Genomic DNA, 19,639 nt, shown 5'->3' on the forward strand with positions numbered 1-19,639 from the left:
ACCATTACTTATTCTTAGCATACATTTGTCTACATACGTCGTACGTACACATATCTGCCCAGAGGTGTTTAATGTGAAACATAGGTAGGTATGTACCATGTTTTCCGCAGCCTCGCTTACCCAGTTTTTATTGGCTTAGTGAGCGCTATATTTTCATCCTCTGACGAACAAGCGCGTGCTGCCGACTTTCGCGAAACTCACGGACTCGGGTACTATTTCATGAGTCACCGACGCCGGGCCGCAGGCAGCCGTATCGTTCACGGTGCGCTGGCGGCGAAAGCGCCCCAAACACACACGGTGTCTCCCTGCGTACACACTGGGTTTGTCATTGGTGTAACCAGTACCGTGACTATAATGCTCCTAGCCACGGAGGCTCCGACGTTTTCTGGTCATAGCACGATGACTTTTCCGTTCCTACGAACTGTGCCCTGCCTCATTAGTGACTTGTTAGTTTCTCCGTGAAGCACACCGCCCCTCTGCAGGGCCCTGGGGCACCTGTGCACGGCTAACGATCACCCTGCCTATGTCTCCGGTGTCATATTGGGCTCGTTTGCACCGTACCGTGTCGAGTCGCGGTATGTTGTGTCACACCTTCACAGTCACAGCGCCGGAAACACAAACAAGACAGACAGGTGGACAAATGTCCTTCCCTGCACGAAAACACACCCGATAGCCCCTCGCCTCGCCCACTCGTTGCAACTCCACCCAACCTTTAAATAGCAAAAGCGTGGAGCCCGCTCGAGGCTCACCAAAGGGTGCTCGAGTGGGACCAAAAGAGATCAAAACGTTGGATGGATGACTAGCTGATGAGTTTGTCAGTAACGAAAAAGCCCGTGATGCGGCACCAATCCTTGACCAGAGCGGGGACACAGGCAGGCTGATGGGGGCAATTTCCATCGATCAAACCCGCAGTTATTCGCCCGTCACCCTCATACGAGTGAAGCGGGCGCCTGCATGGTCGCCACGCTGCAGCGCCAGCGAGCGGGCGGCAGGAAGGTCGTGTCACTGCACGTGGTTTGGGGTTGCCTCCATGGCCCCTATATGATTCACCACAGCCGCATCCGTAACAGCGCTGGCACAGGAAAGGCGTGCAACAGAACTGAGGTAATATCGGCATTAGCTCGGCTCGCAAATCTCTGGCCGGACGGTGTACCGGTGATCAGGTGAACCGCCCGTAAGCCGGTGAACGGTCGATGCCTTCTCCGAGCGCAGGGCATTGATCTCTGGTATCGGCCAGCCTGTGCGTGCTCGGAACTGGCGGCAGATTCCAGAGGCGACCCGTAATAATCAGCTCACAGAACAACTCGATCCGGCACCGTCAGCCAATATTGGTCCAGGTAACCACATAGCAGCACACACCATCTGCAGCCGGCGCTCAAACAGAGCACAGACAACGGACCCGTCCACAGCGGACCGCCTGAAAACGGTCCATCCGACCCCAGCACCTGTGTTGGTCGGCCCATCAACCTCCGATCAGCGCATTCCAAGCTGGGTACGGGCGGGCCGACACCTGTGCTAACCCAGCCGCCCCGCGTAGTTGGTGCAGCCGACAGGGGTGCCAATGGCCCTCCGCGAGACCGTTGGGGTAGGGGCGGGGGAGGGGAGGGCGTCACCCAGCTAACCACACACACCGGCGCCGTGCTGCGTGCATTCCAGGCACGTGCGCCGGCCAGTCCCTCCCCTGCCTCTCCCCCTCCCCACACCGGCGCCGTGCTCCCCAGGGCGAGCCGGAAGTGTCGCGTCCACGCCACGGCCGTCCACAATGCGCCGATCTGCGCCGTTTGTGTCCGGTTCAGTGACTCGCCGTTGTGACCGACGGGCCGTGTCCATCGTGCGGCGAGGAACGACGCATCCGCAGCCCAACGGCCGTCGTCCATCGCCCATCGCCCACCGCCGCCATCGCTGGTCGCTCCCCACCGCGGTGCATTCATCAGTGGTCGCGGCGCGAGATGACGTCCTGCAGCGACCGAGGCTGCATATCCGGCTGTAGTAACTCCCCCACGGAGACACGACTGAGGACCGGTCCCCGCAGCGGAGACCGCGGTGAGTCACCAGAGCCGCTGCGGAGAGGGATAACACACCGCACTGCAGCGAGGGATAACACCGGACTGGTTATCGAACGGCGGTCAGCGACCGGAGCGGCCGCGACGCGCAGTGAATAGCCCGGCGACAGGTATAAATCCATACACTCCACAACCTACTTCTTCTACCAATACCAACCTTCTTCTACCTGGCTTGGACACGGATAATTATCGTGATAAAATAATGAAACGTTATCTTTCCATAACTGTTTGATTGTCTTCCCATTTTCCCATTTCTAGTTCCGAGCGTTGCAGAGTGGGAGGCCAGACTCCTCCGTTTATAAAGGTAACGACCGCCAGTCGTGCCGACTGTGATCTGTTTTGCCCGTCGTCGTGCCGTCTGAAAGACTGTTCCTCCCTCTGCGGGCCCGTTTACCTCCCACGACTTATTTCGTGACGCGAAAGTGGCGCCTCGTGACCGCAGCTCGCACGAGCCCGCGACCAAAACGGTCCGACGGCGGTGCTGCCTGCCCGTCTGCGCTGTACCGCCGCCCCGTCCCGTCCGGAGTCTCTCAGACAGGCTCGGCCATTGTTTGTACTCCATATCTGTCGCACCGGTGAGCTCTTCTCACCCACACCCTCCGGTGTCTAAGAACAAAGACTTGCCCAACAACAACAACGCTATCAGAAAGCGGTCATCGCTGATAAGAATCGACATTACTGTCTGAAATCATGAGGTGACGCGTTTGAAACATTCCGACCGGCTCTGAGTCACGCTATAAATGCGTCGCGGAGGCGTATGACCTCTGTCCCTCTCAGGCGAGAGGAGCGGCACTGCTGCGGGTAGGGAGGAGAAACAATGAACTCCAGTCAACCAAACATGGAACTGCTGCACAGGAGTGGTTGGGGAGGAGACGCTCGCCGACCTTACCACCAGGATACCTTCGTCCAGAGGGGCTCCCGCCGGAGTAGCAAGAGGAATCCGCTGCAGAGCGAACCGAGCATCCGCATCCGCACTGCAGTCTAACTTGCTGGTGATACAATTACCCATCTGATCCGTATAGTAGCATAGCCTCCGAGTTCCGACCATAGCCTTCTGGGCTACCCCCACATTGCCGAACAAAACCTCATATGAGCCTCCCTGACTGACGAACACACCCTCATCTGAGCCCGTTCCTGACGCCCTGGTGCGGAGATCGGTCCGTCGGCACGCCGGAGCCCGTACCTGAGAGCAGCGGGATCACCTCAGAGATCCGGTGGGCATTTAGATCCGTGAATCTGCGGCCTGCGCACGCTATCGGCCAGCAATGGCGCATTGTAATTGTAGTCTGTGCTCGGAAATGGTGCGGCTGAGCCGGAGATGCCGGATTATAGAGCCGACATTCGAGCAGGGAATCTGATTTACCGACTCGAGCAGAGAACAATGGATTTCACGGTCATGGCTAAGTGTAGGAGATGATATCTTCAGGTGAGTCACGTCTAAATACGCCGCAACGTACAGCATGCAGACATCTAAATTCACCCAAAGAATGTTCTGCGACTTTTCACTAGAGTAACCCTTCCAGTAAACTAACCAAATATAGATTCGTGTCGCGCTGGTAATTATGACACTTACGCTAAATCACGTCACAGCACAGCAGCCACAGCGCTTTGTCCCATGGTATATCCCAATCCCCGCCGCTATTATCACCCACAGTATCACCACCTGTCTCCACAGTTCCAATCTACCGCCTAGCGCCCGGTGCCCCCAATTCCATGCACCTGACCGACAGCCCTGTACCGACAGCCCCGTTCCATTGACGCTATCTGTCGGCAGCCTATTGAACGGCCATCCGCTGTCGTTATCTCGTCGGCACGGGCCGTACCGACCACCACTATCTGTGTATGTAAACCAACGGGCCACCGAGACTGTGTGCTGCGTATACGTATACGTGCATTCCGCGTATACTGTGTAGTGTGTACTGTGCTGGTGGACGGGTCGGTGGCATAAGGGGGGAGGCGGCCAATCTGCACAGTGGGATGCTCCGTACAATAAGGTTGTAATGGCAGTGGGATCAGATAGTGTGGCATACACTGGCTTTGTTTTGATGAATAGAATACCCACAGCGGAACAGCGCGAGGACGTTGATAGCGAGCGTACAGCCCATGTGGTGTTACTATAGCCATGCATTTATCCCTACAGTGAATTGAGGAAAGCCTTAGCAAAACAATTCAACGTGCAATGCGCATGAATCAACTGCAACTGCTCATCCCAACCTATCAAGGAAAAACCATTTGACTTACACATACGCCGGACAGCCTTGACAAATGCTAGAAGCTCGGTGTCTCATGTGTCTTCTATCACCGACGGTACCATGTTTTGTGTTTTGTTAGCTCTGTTGTGTTATGTGAGGGAGTGATCCGATGCGGTGTCATCCCGAGGCCGGGTCACTCACCGATGGTACAGGTGCAGGTCTCCCGTCCGTTGGTCATGCCGCAGTGACCGTTGTTCTGGCACGGGTTGGTGATGCACGGCTGGACCGACACCTCACAGCGCTCGCCCGAGAAGCCCTCGGGGCACAGGCAGACGGTCCGCTCGCCGGTCCAGTCCTCCTGGCACACGCCGCCGTTATCGCAGAGGTGCTCCGGCCGGGAGCACAGCGGACCTGCGGCGGGAGCACAGCGTTACAGGGAGCACAGTGGACCTGCGGCGGGAGCACAGCGTTACAGGGAGCACAGCGTTACAGAGAGCACAGGATTACAGGGAGCACAGCGGACCTGCGGCGGGAACACAGGGTGCACTTTTTAAATGAAGCACTTAGAGTTTAAAGTTTTCATGCCTAGTTCAACTTAGATTCAGTTATCAAGTTGTTAAATACGCCTGACAAACATCAAGTGTACACGTGGGAGCCATGGCGTGGAAACTTATCGCCTCGACAAATTTATCGGCTTTCATCCTCGGCGCGTTTCGAAACTGCTATTTACTCGCACCGACGCACACTTTCCAGGGCTGGTGCCGCATTATCCGTTGAAAAGGAGCGCATGGTGACAAACTGTGGTTTTCACTTCCTAACGAGAACACTGCGTCCGACCCACATATTGCGGAGTGTGTGCAGACAAACAGGCCAGCTTCACAGACCGGCAGCGGGGAGGGGTCGCGTCCCGTGACCCGCTGAACAGCCGCCGAGATGACGGGGTGGGGGAGGGTCACGGACAGACACAGGTCGTGACCCCCGACCTCGGCGGCCCAGTCAGAGAGCAGTAACGTTTCTCAGGGGCGCGGCTGGAGTGTCAAAACACCCCAGCATGCTCAGCAGCGGCGGCAAAAGGCACCTCTACAGGAAATCTGCGCACGCGGCTGCATTCAGTAACAGGATTAGGCGATTTTCCTCAGTGAGTGCCCAGCAATTGATCGGCAATGTTTCTAAACTTAGCCTTAACTTAGCTCATGCTAGATAAAAGAAAGATGTACTCGTGCCAAACGCGCACTCCTGACTTCTAAACGATTTGAGAAGCTATTGCGGGAAGGAGCAGCGCCTGTGGCGACTTACTTCCACACATATTCTGGCAGCAGAGAGGAAAACTCACCACTCACAGCGTTTGAGGACATCGTGAGCCTCATAAAACATAAATTTTCAAGCACACAAGACCAGATGCTGCTAAAAAGGTAATACCATAAACGAGCGCTTATTAAAAAAAGAAAAAAGTTAAGGCGTCAAACTTCTGAAAGCTAGCCATTCCATCTCATTTTCAGGCAGATGCCCCATGCCACAAAAACCGTTCGGGCTTCCCTGACAGCCCTGCCCAGGTGCTGCGGCTTCAGTAATCAATCGTTCCCTGACCCCGCCTCGGCCACCTTCCACTCCGGGGTCACCGAAGAAGCACCGGCGCTGCGAGCGGCGCATACGCGGGACGCCAGGTTTTCCCGATAGTCTACAGACACCGTTGACCGTTCTTCTATTGTTCATCCGTTCATCAAGCGGAAACACCGTCTGCCATCTGCATTGTTGGCTCACCAACCGTGACAAGTGACTTCACCTAACCGTTCTTTATACCTAATAATCGCAAAACATACCTCAGAGGACACCCGAAAAAGCGTGACGACGTTTAGACAAAGGAACGCCCTCTTCAGTCCCACTGTGCCTGCCCAGGCCCACATAACAGCTCATGAAGACACATACCAGCATTGTCACGGCCAAATTAACCGCTCCTTTGAACGACCACCCTGTAATTACAAACCATTAGAAAACGGAACAATGGGAGTGTGGCGATGGCCTGTGGTCCACTGGCGTCCACCTCCACTGACACGGATTTAGTCACGGGTGTCAGTCGGTGTCACGGGTGTCAGTCGGTGTCAGAGGTGTCGGTCGGTGTCACGGGTGTCGGTCCGTATCAGAGGTGTCACTCAGTGTCAGCCGCGGGCCGCGGCGGCTCACCTGCGTCGATCTCGCAGTCGTGGCCCTCGTAGCGGCGCGTGCAGCTGCACATGTAGTCGGTGCCGCCGGCCAGCGGCGTGCAGCGCGCACCGTGCCGGCACGGCTGGTAGAAGCACGGCGACGGGTCGCCGTCGTTGTAGCCCTCTGAGGAAGGAGGGGTAGGTGTCAGTGGGATGGCGGGGAACGACAGAACAGTGGCTGTTAAATGAAAGGCAAAATATATAATAAAGACAATGTTATTCTGTGGCCGTACGAAACGTTAGATTCAGACTGCCGAAGCACCGGTGATAACTGATATAGAAGTAAGCGCCCTCTCCATCGATGACTGCAGCTATTGCCTGGTTCACTTCCAGTTGCGCCGTGACAGCGTCAGCCATATGCTCTACGTCCTCACAACGGGCCAGAAAATATATATGCATCCTAACAGTCCAGAGGTGCAGTGTCGAACACCTGTCCCGAGTGCTCCCTAAATATGTCGCCACTGGTCTAAGCTCTCAAGTCACACTTCACAGCCTCACCGCAGACATGTTCCCCAGCCGGGCGCGGTGCACTGGTAGCTGGATGTTGTTTTGGGTCACACCGCCCACCCGGCCGTATGCGCCACGAAACGTCTCGGCATCGCCCGTCCACTGGCCGTGTTATTGAATAGCCGGGACGCTCAGCCGCCGGTAAATACTCGTCGCTACCGGTCCAGAGTGGAAGATTGGTTGCCAGGATTGAATATTGGTGAGGCTGTTTGTGGACAGGTGTTTGGTAAGGAAGTATAGGTAACTGTTCTTGCTGCCAGCACGCGAGGGATGTTTGACATAGCTGTTGTGCACGTCTCGGAACAATGCCTGGGAGCTGGCAGCGATGTGACGTGAGCGGTCCACGCACCAGCGAGCGCCGCCAGCTCGCGCCGAGCCAGTACCGCCATCGGAGCACCGACAGCCGCTCCGTGCTGTTAGACGGTAGGTGAGAAGCGTGGAGCCCAGAGTGGAGGGAACAAACACTCCAGGGAACGCACAAAACACGTTTCCGTTGGGTTTATCGTTCAGGTCAATAGTCCGGCCAAAGTCCGGGCTTGTCAACAGCCCGACCATAACTTCGTGTCTTGTATCCCATTCAAGTTTGACTTTAAACGTTTGTAGCAAGCAACTGTTAACCCGCGCCCCGTAGGGGGGGGGGGGCGAAACGGCCCCACTGTCCTTTTCCGTCGATATCTCCTAAACCGCTAAAGAAATCGCCACCAAACTTTCAGGACCCCTCCGGGCATCAATTTTACACATTGTGACAAAAAATTCCAGATTCTATGATGAAAGGTTGGCCACAAATGACGTCAGAATGACGTCATGTTCTGCCATTTTCGACCGAAAAAAGACCTTCGCAAGAAGAGCTGTCAGGCCTACATATTTGAAGATACAGAAAAATGATCAGTACACAAAAGATGTAGAATTGACAGGGCTACAAAACTGCTATCTCGGATTTTAGAATTTTTTGTGTTTTGACCCCCCACAAAAAATCAAAAAAGCAATTTTTTGTATATATTAGCCAAAAAATCCAAAAAGTTTTTTGAGTTTCGAAAAAAACGGAATATATGTGATAGTACCTACCGTCTTCTATCTACATACCAAATTTCAGATCGATACCTTGTTTTTTGGCCAAGTTATAGCGAACAAATTGTTCAAAAATGATGACGTCAAATTTTCAAACTCATTTTTTGTCAATTCTAGACCCCGTAGGGCAAAACAAAGACCACCATTGGACTCCCCGTGACGAGCTGCATCGAACCGATACCCATTTTATGCAAAATATGAACTTTGAAATTTGACCTAATTTGACCTGACCTTTTTTTAGAAATTTTGTCCGAATGGATGAATGGGTGGCTATGGGCCCGGGTGCCCCGCTAAGCAGTGCTTGTTGCGAATGACACCACGGACCCACCTTGCCTTGCCCGCGCCCGGTTCACCGGTGATAATTTGGACCGAAAGTTTAACGTGCCGCAGGTAGATGGCGGCACGGTCCTCCCGGGTCTAGCGTGGCCCTCTCTCGCCAGTTGCCAGCTGGCTTAATATAGGAACGCGGGTCAAACGACGTGGAGCTTCCCGGCCGCGAACTCGCTGCCACCGAGTTAGGAGACGGACGCCTTATCTTATCCACTAGGCCACGGGGAGGACCTTGATCTGAACTTCACCAAAACGTGACCTAAGCTGGCCCCAAAGGCTGCCTGACCCACATAATCGCATTTGTCATGTAAAATGGACCATAAAACATGCATCACACGACACTTTCATATTGTGACCTCCAGTGACCTGACCTCTGTGGCCTGACCTGGTATCAGTTACCTCAGATAGCGAAGTATGTGTTTGACGAACAATGTACCATCGATGGTTTTCAATGACGTACCAATTTACTCGATTTCACATTACAACACATTTCTTGAAATGCCTGTGAATGGTGAAAATCCGACCTTTGACCTGAGCTGTGACGTCATCGGTTTGACCTAAGTCAATGAAATTTGGTCACAAGGTATTTCCCTGGTGGGGATATCGAACGCCGTTTGAATTTTGAAAATCGGCCGATAAATTTCCGAGATCTTAGGGGGGGCCGAAACGCCCCCCCCCCTACGGGTGGTAGGGTCCGCCGGTAGCCCTACGGGGCGCGGGTTAATAAGCGACCGATTTATAAAACCAAAAAGTATATAAAAAGTGGTGTCCGGTGTCATGGCTTATGGAAGTGTCCACTTTCGTGTCATTTTGCGAGAAATTATGTCACTTAAAACCACTCCATTGTTGCTGTTTTATCTTAAATGCCCACCGCTCCGATACCTATGTCATTCTGTCGCGATCTGCAGGCGATATTCTCTATCGGGTGAAAATCTTCTGGCGGACTTGGCCCCGGTGGTGCGGATTACATTGCAATGACATGAGTTGTGTCACCGGAGTTTGCTTAGCCTTGTTCGTGAATACCGCAGTGTAATCCATAATAACACACCAAGCGCTCATGGTGCTGGGTGACGGCTGACGCCATTTTCATACAAGGTAATATAATACCATAACCCATAATACCAGTATAACGCCTTTTGGGGCGACTAACGGAGCGAGCGAGAGGGTGAGCCTTGCACGTGCGAAATTTCGAGGGGGTACCTCCAGCTGACTTGTGCACGGCACCCTACTAACCGGTCTCTAGCGATGTGCCAAATTTGAGCACAATCGGCCCAGTCGTTCTCGAGATCTGGAAGCGGCACCCTGCACGTGCGCACGTGCAAAATGGGTCCCAACTGACTTTCGCACGGCACCCTACTAAACGGTCCATAACCATGTACCAAATTTGAGCGCCATCGGTCCAGCCGTTCTCGAGATCTGGAATTGACCCCTGCACGTGCGCACGTGCAGCAGCACCCCAAGCCTGGCACATGGATATGCATTGCCTAGTGGGTGCCTACCTACATGCCAAATTTCAGCGCAATCGGCCAAGTAGTTACCGAGATATTGCAACAATTACAAAAGTGACACCTCTTCGTTTTGCACGTGGTACGTGCATAAGGGGTCACCCACATGCATCGGGAATAGTCCAATACTTGGTAGAAGGAATGAAGCTACCCTACAAAAATTACCGCGTGCTAATCGGTCAAGTGGTTGCTGAGATATAAGCCTCGCAAAAGCGTGACCACGGCCGGCCGGCCGGCCGGCCGGCCGCTCATACTCAGAAATTTCCGTTAATCTAAGGAAAGACTACGCTCGCTTCGCTCGCTCCGTAACCATACCCATAATACCATAATATCATATAATACCATAACCAAATTTTAACACAATCTTTTGTTCAAATCAACTCGTTCGGCTTGCGAAGCCTTTGAGATGAAGTAACAAAGGTACAAGATGTCGCGCCTCATAATTCCCGCAGAACCAACACGACTTTTCCAAAACCCGTTTCGTTTCGTTTCGTGCGACGAAACGAGATCAGCATTCATAGGAGAAATTTCTACAATTTGACCTGATCTTGCCCGATAAAGTTAAGCTTACAGATTTTGCGAAGAGAAACACACAGAGGAGCTGAGCAAAGAAAAATACTAGATCAGGGAAAACTACATGTGTCAGCTGCCAAGGGTTGACAAATGTGGAAAAGAAAACCACCTGCGGTTCCTAAAGATTCGTAGCATGTGTCACATGTTTCTGCACACGGTACTTCGATTGCTGGGAACTTTATCTCAGGTCGGCTCATTCAGGATTGGAATGTGACAGGCATGACAGGCATTTCCGGCCTGCGGCCACCCGGGCCACTCTTTAATTAAGCACACGTACGTTTTTAACAGCATGCCGCCAACTTAAGCAACACAGACCGTCCAGAGTTCCGTTCGGTCGCTGTTTTTTTATCAGCATGCTGTCGGTTTTCCCCATATAAGGAAGTCATTGCTGGCGCTTCTTGGCCTCTCATTGGTCAAACTTGAAGAGACGACGTGAATTTGACCAATGAGGAGATAAGAAATAGCAGCATGCTCGCAGCCTTGATAAAAAAACTGCGACCGAACAGGGCCCAGATGGGCCCAGCCCAGTACGAGGCTCGACGTTACCCTCCAGCAGCTCATGTAGTACGTAACCCACCGCAGCCTCTAGCCGGTGACTAACGCAGCCCGTCCTAGCCATCTCTGCCCGGCGCCCGCCTGGCCGGTTCTTACCGCAGCTCTCTGTGTCGGGCAGCGTGCAGCGGCCGCGCTCCACGCGGAAGTCCTGCGCCGAGCGGTCATCGAGCGGCACGTTCGGCCCGCTCAGCAGGCAGCCCTTGAAGTTCCTGCCGATCAGCTGGTCGGAGGCGGCCAGCGCGGCGGCCAGCACGGGCGCGCGCACCGGCGGCCGCTCAGAGGCCACCAGCGCCGCCTCCCTGCCGTCCACGCGCAGTGTCAGCCGGCCCAGCCGGTGGCTCAGCTCGACTCGGTGCCACCGGTTGTCGTTGAGCCCGGCGCCGGCGGCCACCTCAAAGTCCTGGCCGGCGGCGCGCACTATGAGCCGCAGCGTGCCGTTGGCCAGCAGGTCAAGCTCGAGGCTGTCGGCCTGGCCGTGCTGCTCGAGCAGCGAGCCGGCGCCGCACGAGCGGAAACTCAGTCCGGTGAGGCCGCGCAGCTCCCCGGCGCCGCCTGTCACCCTCACATACGAGCTGCCTTTGAACGTCACCAGGCCCGGAGCGGTCTGAGCGGTCACCAGGGCGGCGCACAGCAGTACAGAGGCGCCGCACACACAACCTGAAACGGGCCAGAGGGGAAGCGTGGTCAGACCAGGGGCGGCAGACAGACAGACAGACAGACAGACAGACAGACAGACAGACAGACAGACAGACAGACAGACAGACAGACAGACAGACAGACAGACAGACAGACAGTCAGACAGACAGACATACAGACAGCAGACCGGGTCAGCTAGCAGGCAAGTGAGGGTCAAATAAAGGTCAAAGAAGGGGGTACTGACGTCCAGCTTACTTAGATTTAGTTGGGAATAGCCCAAATGAGATCAGAGAATTTAAAACCCTATAAACTCACGCAAACATTCTTCACTTTCGGATTAATTTCGTTTTTATTACAGTGTCCAGTTCAACACGGGATTCCGTGCAGACGGCGGGTCAAAAGCGACTGCGTTCCTTTTAACGAACAATAGCGCAAACCGCGCAAACAAACAGCGGAACGTGCGAACATTGATGTGGGAGTCACCTGAAATCTGATCGGTTAAATAAATATTCAGACAGCTCTTGCCGAGAGCTCCTGTAATCTCAGAAAACGGCTGGGCGATTAGACCGTGTACCGCTTCGTCAATTACAATTACGTCTGTTGCATGCTGTGATTGTTCACTAATTGACACGCGTTACGAGTACACGAACCGGAACCACATAATTGAATCCTCCTCTTAGGCCTCTTCGGCACGCACCACAAAGCGCAATACGCTTCAGTGAGCGTAAGCTCTGCCTGCTAAATATTGCAGCTTTGCTGCCAAATATTTGGGTTCAGGCAAGTTCAGGCTATATCATATCAGATTGCTAGGGCGATGTACCAAAACTGAGCCGGCCGAGCGACTGACGCGGAGTCTCACACGTTCCCATTTCGGGATTAATCTATAAATCACTTTGTACAGTTGTCTATCTGCCGATCTAAACGCATACATCCATTCGGTGGAAGTTAATACGCAATGGACCCACAACGTCGATAACCGCCCTACGCCAACAGGTAATTTCACGGTCCAATTCCAAACACATGCCGTGAATCACAAAGTGAGGACACGCATATAGCCAAAAGGTTTCCTACCAGTGTACCAAGAGAGCTTTCAAATATCACAGTATTGTACAATCGACATGGGCCACGGTGACGGCCAATTGAGTGTTACTTATGAAATAATATACTATATAGCACTGCTAATGTAGCAGCTCTCATCCGTTCTCAGTAATGGCCAAGACTGATGTGCAGGTAGGTGCTAAAGATGCGCAGAGCGAGCAAAAACGCTTTTTACCCCAAGTGATACAATGATGCTATCAAATAGTTCCCTCGGGATCAAAGCATGCCCCCTTGCAAATTCAGAACACAACGGTTGCACACAAAAAAAGTTCGAGCATTCCAATGCAGAGATGAGTCAAAACGGCTTATTTAGTTTTTGATGTTTATCAATGGCACGCACGGCACCCTAATTCGCCGAGGATAAAAATAGAATTCCTACCTAATAATTCCTCAAGGATTCGTGAGAATAAAGTAAACCAATTCTCCATGCAATTCGTTTGAAAATAAATTCCCAATTAACTCCGGGTGGATATTGCCCTGCTATCAGCTACCAGCCAGACGCCCAGATCCATTTGACAAATAACGATTTCTGCGGATGTGGCGGTCGAGCTCGCTTTCTGAGAAATGCCCGGAAGTCAGAGTGAAACGGTAGGTAATTTAGCATCACAGTGATTGAAGATAATCGGAATAGCATGGGACGGGGAGAGATTAGAAAATGACCAGAGAAGAAAGATGCGAATGCAAGAAATGTCTGGAAGAATAGTTATACGGGATCAAATGAGTCAGCAGCAAGACGAAAAGAGCGGGCCGTAGGTCCGGTGAACATTCGTCCGGTCAGCTCTTCGGTACGAGTGTGTGGTATGAAGAGATTCTCTGAAATGTCTAGCACTTCAGGCAGCGCTCGTGACCCATCCAACAGCCGCTCAGTTCTCTGAACAGTTGTGGCTTTGAAACCGGTCGCTGTTTGCCGTCGGTGGCCGACATTTCTCCATTCCGAAACCGTCTCAATACGGTGTACGGACTACGGATGGTCTCACTGATATGCTGGCACCCGCGAGACCGACAGACTGCCGGCACCGGGGTCCCGCTCGACGACCGCTTGAGGTCACGGAACCGTCTCCCTAATAGGGCGATCTGAAACGGCCCGGCCTGAGGCGCCCTACCACCGCTGCCAGCGCCGCCGGCAGTGACGCCGCTCCTTCGGGAGATTCCATGGCTCGTCTTGATCGGTGCACGGCAGGCCTGAGGCGCCGCACTGCGGTTCAGACGGGCGCGGGCGCGGCGGCCGGGAGCGGCGCCCTGCACCCCGCCTCTGTCCGGCGGCTCCTGCACCCCACCTGGCCACCCCTGTAGCTCTGTCCGGCGGCGCCCGTCTGCAGCGTCCCCTCCTCTGCAGAGCGGCCGTCCGTGTCCCGAGGAGGCGCCGGCAGCCCGAGGGGCCGTCATGAGCAGCAGGGCGGCACGGCCGCCACCAGCCGCACACCGGTCGGCCGGCAGTGCAGACGCCGCGCGGCGACGGACAAAGAGACGCCCCGGGCGCCGGCGGAGCGGCCCAAGGTCAGAGGTCAGCGCCGCGCCGCGCGGCGAGGGTCGCCAGTGCCACGCCGAGCGGCCGCCGGTCACCGCGACCGGCAGGATCGAGACCGGTGGACCGGAGGAATGGAGTGAACGTCTGCAAAGACCAAGAACTGAGGAACCGAGCTGAGCGCACGATGGCCACTGGGCGGGTCACGAAACCTCCATGTCTGATTTGAGTTTGGATTGCATACAACCTTCCGTCATCCTACACTTCGCAGCCTCCCTCGCACAACCCGTCAGTTTTGTCGCCAGGACAGGCACTGGTAGGTGTGTGACCGGGACCTGCCACCGTCTGGCGACACACCTGACCGGCGGAGCCCGTCGGTCTCCGGCCAGTTCCCACGCTCCGCCGCCGCCGCCGTGAAGCGTTTCCGCCGCCCCGCACGGCGTGTGACGTCACCGCCCAGTCCGGTGGCATTCCCCCACCACCGGGCGGGGAGGGGGGAGGGTCGGCGAGCGGACGGTTTTCCTGCGGCGCGAGCGGCCGGCGCGGCGCGGCGGCTCGCAGGTGCCGCAGCAGGGCCGGGCACCGGTCGGAGCGCCGCCGCCCCGGCCGAATTCGGACGGACATGGAGGGCTGACTTTGGGAGAGGCGGGAGGGCTTCAGGTTGGTGATGCAGCGGTACTGCAGAGTAGGTACAGATCGCTGTGGTCTGGAGAACTTCCTGGGACGGAAGCATATCGCGTGGAGCGATTGCGAACAACATGCCATGCAGATTGCATAGTTGAGTCTGTCGTCTCTTTTCACCCACGCGAGTCTACAACACACCGTCGCCTCCAAACCACCAGTCATAAAAATGCGGAATGCCAAACCAATTCCAGCAATAAGCAGTGCACATCATGTATTTCCATGGCTGTCTTCCCGAACCACCCTACCACAATCCATCCGTCGTTCATGACGCTTAGACAGTGAGTGGTCACGGCAATCCGACTCCCCGTGATCGTCGTGAGAGTCCGGCCCGGGGCAGACATGGCACTTTCCATCGGCCGCCTCAGGCGCCTCCGTGGGAACTGATTCACGGGCGGACGATGGTCCTGTGCTCCCAGCCCATTCCCCACCAGTCCGACCCCTGAGAGCGGCGTCCGAGCCGCCGCGGTCCCTCTACCAGCTCCGTGATCCGGCGGACCCCACCTGAGCCGGCGAGCCCCTCGCCTTCCCCTTGCCCGTGTCACCCCTCGTCCGCCACACGCGGCGCCGGTGTGGGAAGGGACAGGTAGCGAGGAGGGGAGGGAGGGGAGCGAGGGGAAGGACCGGGGACCGCGGGCACACACCTGCGCCCCTGCTCCCTCCCTCCCCCGCACGAGGCGGCCCGCGTGTAGCGGAGTTCGATTACCGAACAAATCAGAGACCGGGCGCGGCCGGCGGCCTGCGCCACATGACAGAGGCAGTCAGCACAACAGCCGGAAAACAGCAGCCCTGGCGATGCAGACTCGACTGGTAGACCGCAGCCTTCGTGTTCGTCCTTGCTGCGCACGAGGCGCCGGCCGGGCCCACTGGCGGTCCGCCGGGAGGTCGGACGGGCAATGCACGCCCCACGGCGACATACCAGTCGGCCGCATCGTCCCACGCCCCCACGGCAGGTCCGGTTTCAGGTGCCGGCCCGACCAATCCGGGCTTCTGTACGTGCAGTGTCGCACCGTGTTGCCGACAGGAAGAGGGGGAGAGGAGGGAGAGAGTGACGTGTCGAGAGCTCTGAGAGAGCTGGCAAACGTTCCCTGATAGGGAAGGGCGGGAAGGGAATGTTGAACTACTCAGCTGCCTCGAGAATGAATGCGTTGTGTGTGCGAATTCAAGGGTCTACTGAATCAGGTGTAAGTCTGAACAAAAGCGATGACTCTTCAGTCATCATTCAGGGCTGAGAATTTCCCATGCATCAACGCTATGTCTACATGCTCAGGGTGGCGAAACATCCGATTGAGCGCTTGTGGGCCGGCAACGTCGCTCGATATCACTTCAAACATTTTCTTCCTGTGAAAATATGACGCCCGTGACCAATAATTACAAACCGAAAAAAAAACTAATGTCTTTAGCTAATAGGGCCATCCGAAAATGTTAGTGGATAGTCTCAATACGGATTCAATGGCGAACAAAATCCACCAGCGGCTTGCGGAAGCCGTCTCGACTCGCCGGCGTCGCCGGTCTCCGAGGGAGCGCTGAGTCACCTGGGTGACGTCAGCGCGACGTCACTGCAGGTACCAACGGTCGGCGCGGAGGCGGCGGGCGGGGACCACGGCGGTCCGCGCCTCCGCGGGGGGGACCACGGCGGTCGGCGGGGGGGGGGGACCAAGGCCGGACCGTGGCACACAGCGAGACCGCCGACCGGGAGAAGGGTTACCACGAGACGTGATGTGAATGGTGAATGGCTACCCAACGTCCACTCGCGGATGAGCGATATGGTGAAAACTCACTGAACACAGCAGGGCTCACTAAAATGACTGGGAGTTGGTAGGTGTATTTACAGCAGAAGAACCACTTTCAGAAGCCGGGAGCGGAGATGGAGGGATAGATTGGACGCTGGCCATCCGGCGGCCTGGGACCCACCCGGCGCCGGACGCCGAGCCACTCCACTCCACTCGACTCGACTCCGGCGGCGGCGGCGGCGGCGGCGGCGGCGGGTTAGTGACCTCCGGAGCGTAGCAGTCACCGGCGCCGGTCCAGCGGGCTCACACACTCTGCGCTCACTGGGCAGCGGCCATCACTGCTAACTGCACGTCACCCCTCCTGATCCGGCAGCAGAGAGCCGCTCGCGGCGCTGCAGGCTGCGGAGAGCGGCTCGCCTAACTCCTCTGGAGCCGCTCTCTGGACTCCCTGGAGTCGCTCTCTGAACTCCGGAGGGGTGTTCACGGGCACCGCACACTGCTGCGTGCGGTGTGTGCGGTGCGTCCAGCAGGCGTGGGGGTAGGGGATGGGTAGGCGGTTCTGACGTCACGGCTGCGTGCGGTGGACGGTCCGCTGTGGCCAGTCCCGACCGGCCACAGCGATCGCTGTGTGCGGTGACGGAAGGCTGACGTAGGGACGAAGTGGGCGGAGCTTCGAGGCTGTGTGCGGTCCGACCGCACACAGGGCCCGTGAACAGCCCTCGGGCTCCCTGGAGCACTGAGCAGTGAACGTCTAACTCGGCTCTCCTTACAGGAGTCGTGAGCCAGTGGGCCAACTCGACAGCTCATTCTCGCAACCGTTCTGCCCTCGTGTCTCAGCCCAGGTCTTCCTTTAGGCTCTGACTTCTGACTCAGTCCATGGATATGCTGATTGCTGATCCTCCTCCCGGGAAGGGCCGCTGACCGGTGACGGAGGCCTCACTGGTGAACATGGGTGAGGAAAATACCGTATACCATACGGGGGGAGCGGGTGAGGCCCATGCTCGACGAGACGGTGATCCGAGTAGCGCGCCGCGCCGTGCCGTGCGGAGGGAGGGAGAGGCGGAACGGGCGGGTCTGGGGTGAGCAGCGGAGGGATGGAGGGTGTGCTGGGCTGAATATGGACTGTCTTGACGAACATTGGTATGTGCTCGATGTGCCAGGCCCACCAACGGCTACGGGCTACGGCGTAAGGTGTTCACCGAACCATGATCCGGAGATCGGATATATAAAAGGTAGGTTATGCGAGCCTAAGAGACGATCATTTATAAAATGTGTGCTCAAATTAGTTTTTAGATTGCAAACGATTGATAGGAAGCAGATTCGCACATAGTTGGTGAAGGGCAGGGAAAACGTCGGACGCAATTTGCAATGGGCCGGCACCGTTCTCAAGCTTTGGTTATGTAACATTAGCTCTATGGCACGGAATGGTTAGGGCGTCTTTTATTTCCTAACACTGAGTGACGATTTCAATCCCAGGCTACTCATGCATTCAAAGTAAAATTGGCGCCTGTCTGATGGACGGAAGTTGTTTTAACCGCCCCTTTTGGGGACAATTTAGCCCTCAGAGCGATGGACATACCGTATACGGCGTAGGCACACCGCCCTAAAGGCATTGCATAAAGTAACGGCAAGCAGCGTAGCATTTCTGAAACATTTTACCCGCAGCCAAATCCGTTTCGCTCGCACCTACCCCGCCGTGGTCCTGAAATTGGGCCCATGGGGCCAGGTCACCTAGGGCCAGGTCAGGTCAGATCAGCCGAGCCAATCTCAGTAACCTTGCCAAGATTAGTTTCTCAACATTCACCACACCTGCACTGATTGACAAGTTGGTTGAAATTCTCTCCGATTTTATTTGGATAACGGTAACTTTACTGCAGCCCGCTGCCCGGCCCAACTCAGCACGTTCACGTTGGTGCCATTGCCTGGTGACAGCGGTCAGCGCGGCACCAACGCTCACTGCAACTGGAAACAGTGACAAGCTGTCACAAAAGGAGTAGTCAGTGCCTCCTATACCTTCCTTTATGCCCTCACATACGCCTGTGCATAATAATTGAAAATCATCGCCCACCAAAGTCCAAACTAAATAGTTTTGACCTTCCGGCTTCCACACACCATGCGACCACCTGCCATGCCGTCCGTTTTGACGGGCTCCAAACAAACGGCTCGGACCGGGAGAAAGAACGTCCATTTCCGACACTTCAATTTCACGGCGCAGTGACGGGCTCAGTGCCGCTCCCCATCCCTGCCCTGCCTCAGCCGGCACCCGCGGCACCGGTCTGCCCGCCCCGACTCTAACCGGCGACGGCCTCACACGTGCAGCGTGTACTCACCTAACCTCCAGCGGCGGTCCATGGCCGGAGAGATCGTCACAACTGACACACCGCGACGGACACTATCACATTCTCCGTGAGGCTCACAGACACCGCGACAGCGCCTCGCACACGCCCGTCACCCTTCGCCAACTGCCAACCGACCCGGCCGCACGCCGGCCGCGACCCGCGCACCGGCCGCCACACCTGAGCAGTTTCCCATAACTTACGGCAGGTGGCAGCACCGCGCGGCCCCGGCGAGTACACCTGAGCCCGCCTGAGCCGGCGCAAAGTTGGACGGGAGAAATGTTGGCGGGGATGAAAAACGTGCGGGAGAAATGAATGGGCGAGACGGTGTGAAACACGGTTATGAATGAAGGTGGGGTGCTGAAAAACGGGCGCTGTTTTGACAGTGATATATAAGTGCATTGCAGTGGCGAGCGCATCAGTTCAGGTTGTGCTCATGGGCTCATGTCTCAATGACATTGATGCGAGTTGAGTTAACGGCCCATCCGGCTCATCTAATGGAGTATCTGAGCTCGGACCTCCCTCACTCCTCGGAATCCAGCTTTGCACCCCTGCACCGAGTCTCACCCCTGGGCTCACTACGGGCTAGCGATCGCCTAAAATGATGGATTTAAATAACCAAGCTTTCTTCATTTCTTACTACGCGACGATTAAATTATCAACATTTCGAAACCGGTAGGAAATACGGCACTTACA

General features: G+C 55.8%; 1 protein-coding gene across 2 annotated transcripts in view; it reads right to left on the minus strand.

The window, feature by feature from the left end:
- LOC122386135 (protein crumbs-like) overlaps positions 1-19,104 on the minus strand; it is a 70,850-nt gene extending 51,746 nt beyond the window's left edge. The window contains exons 1-4 of one of the 2 annotated variants that reach the window (XM_043375019.1): positions 18,938-19,104; positions 11,091-11,651; positions 6,437-6,580; positions 4,457-4,666 (exon numbers count right to left, since the gene is read on the minus strand). In XM_043375019.1, the coding sequence (XP_043230954.1) occupies positions 4,457-4,666; positions 6,437-6,580; positions 11,091-11,651; positions 18,938-18,959 (937 nt within the window). In that variant the 5' untranslated portion in view covers positions 18,960-19,104. The remainder of the gene's footprint in view (positions 1-4,456; positions 4,667-6,436; positions 6,581-11,090; positions 11,652-18,937) is intronic. The other variant, XM_043375020.1, reaches the window with a different exon arrangement.
- Between the last annotated feature and the right edge of the window lie 535 nt (positions 19,105-19,639).

The sequence above is a fragment of the Amphibalanus amphitrite genome, unplaced genomic scaffold (assembly GCF_019059575.1).
Source record: "Amphibalanus amphitrite isolate SeventyFive unplaced genomic scaffold, NRLGWU_Aamphi_draft 000241F_arrow, whole genome shotgun sequence".
Lineage (NCBI taxonomy): Eukaryota > Metazoa > Arthropoda > Thecostraca > Balanomorpha > Balanidae > Amphibalanus > Amphibalanus amphitrite.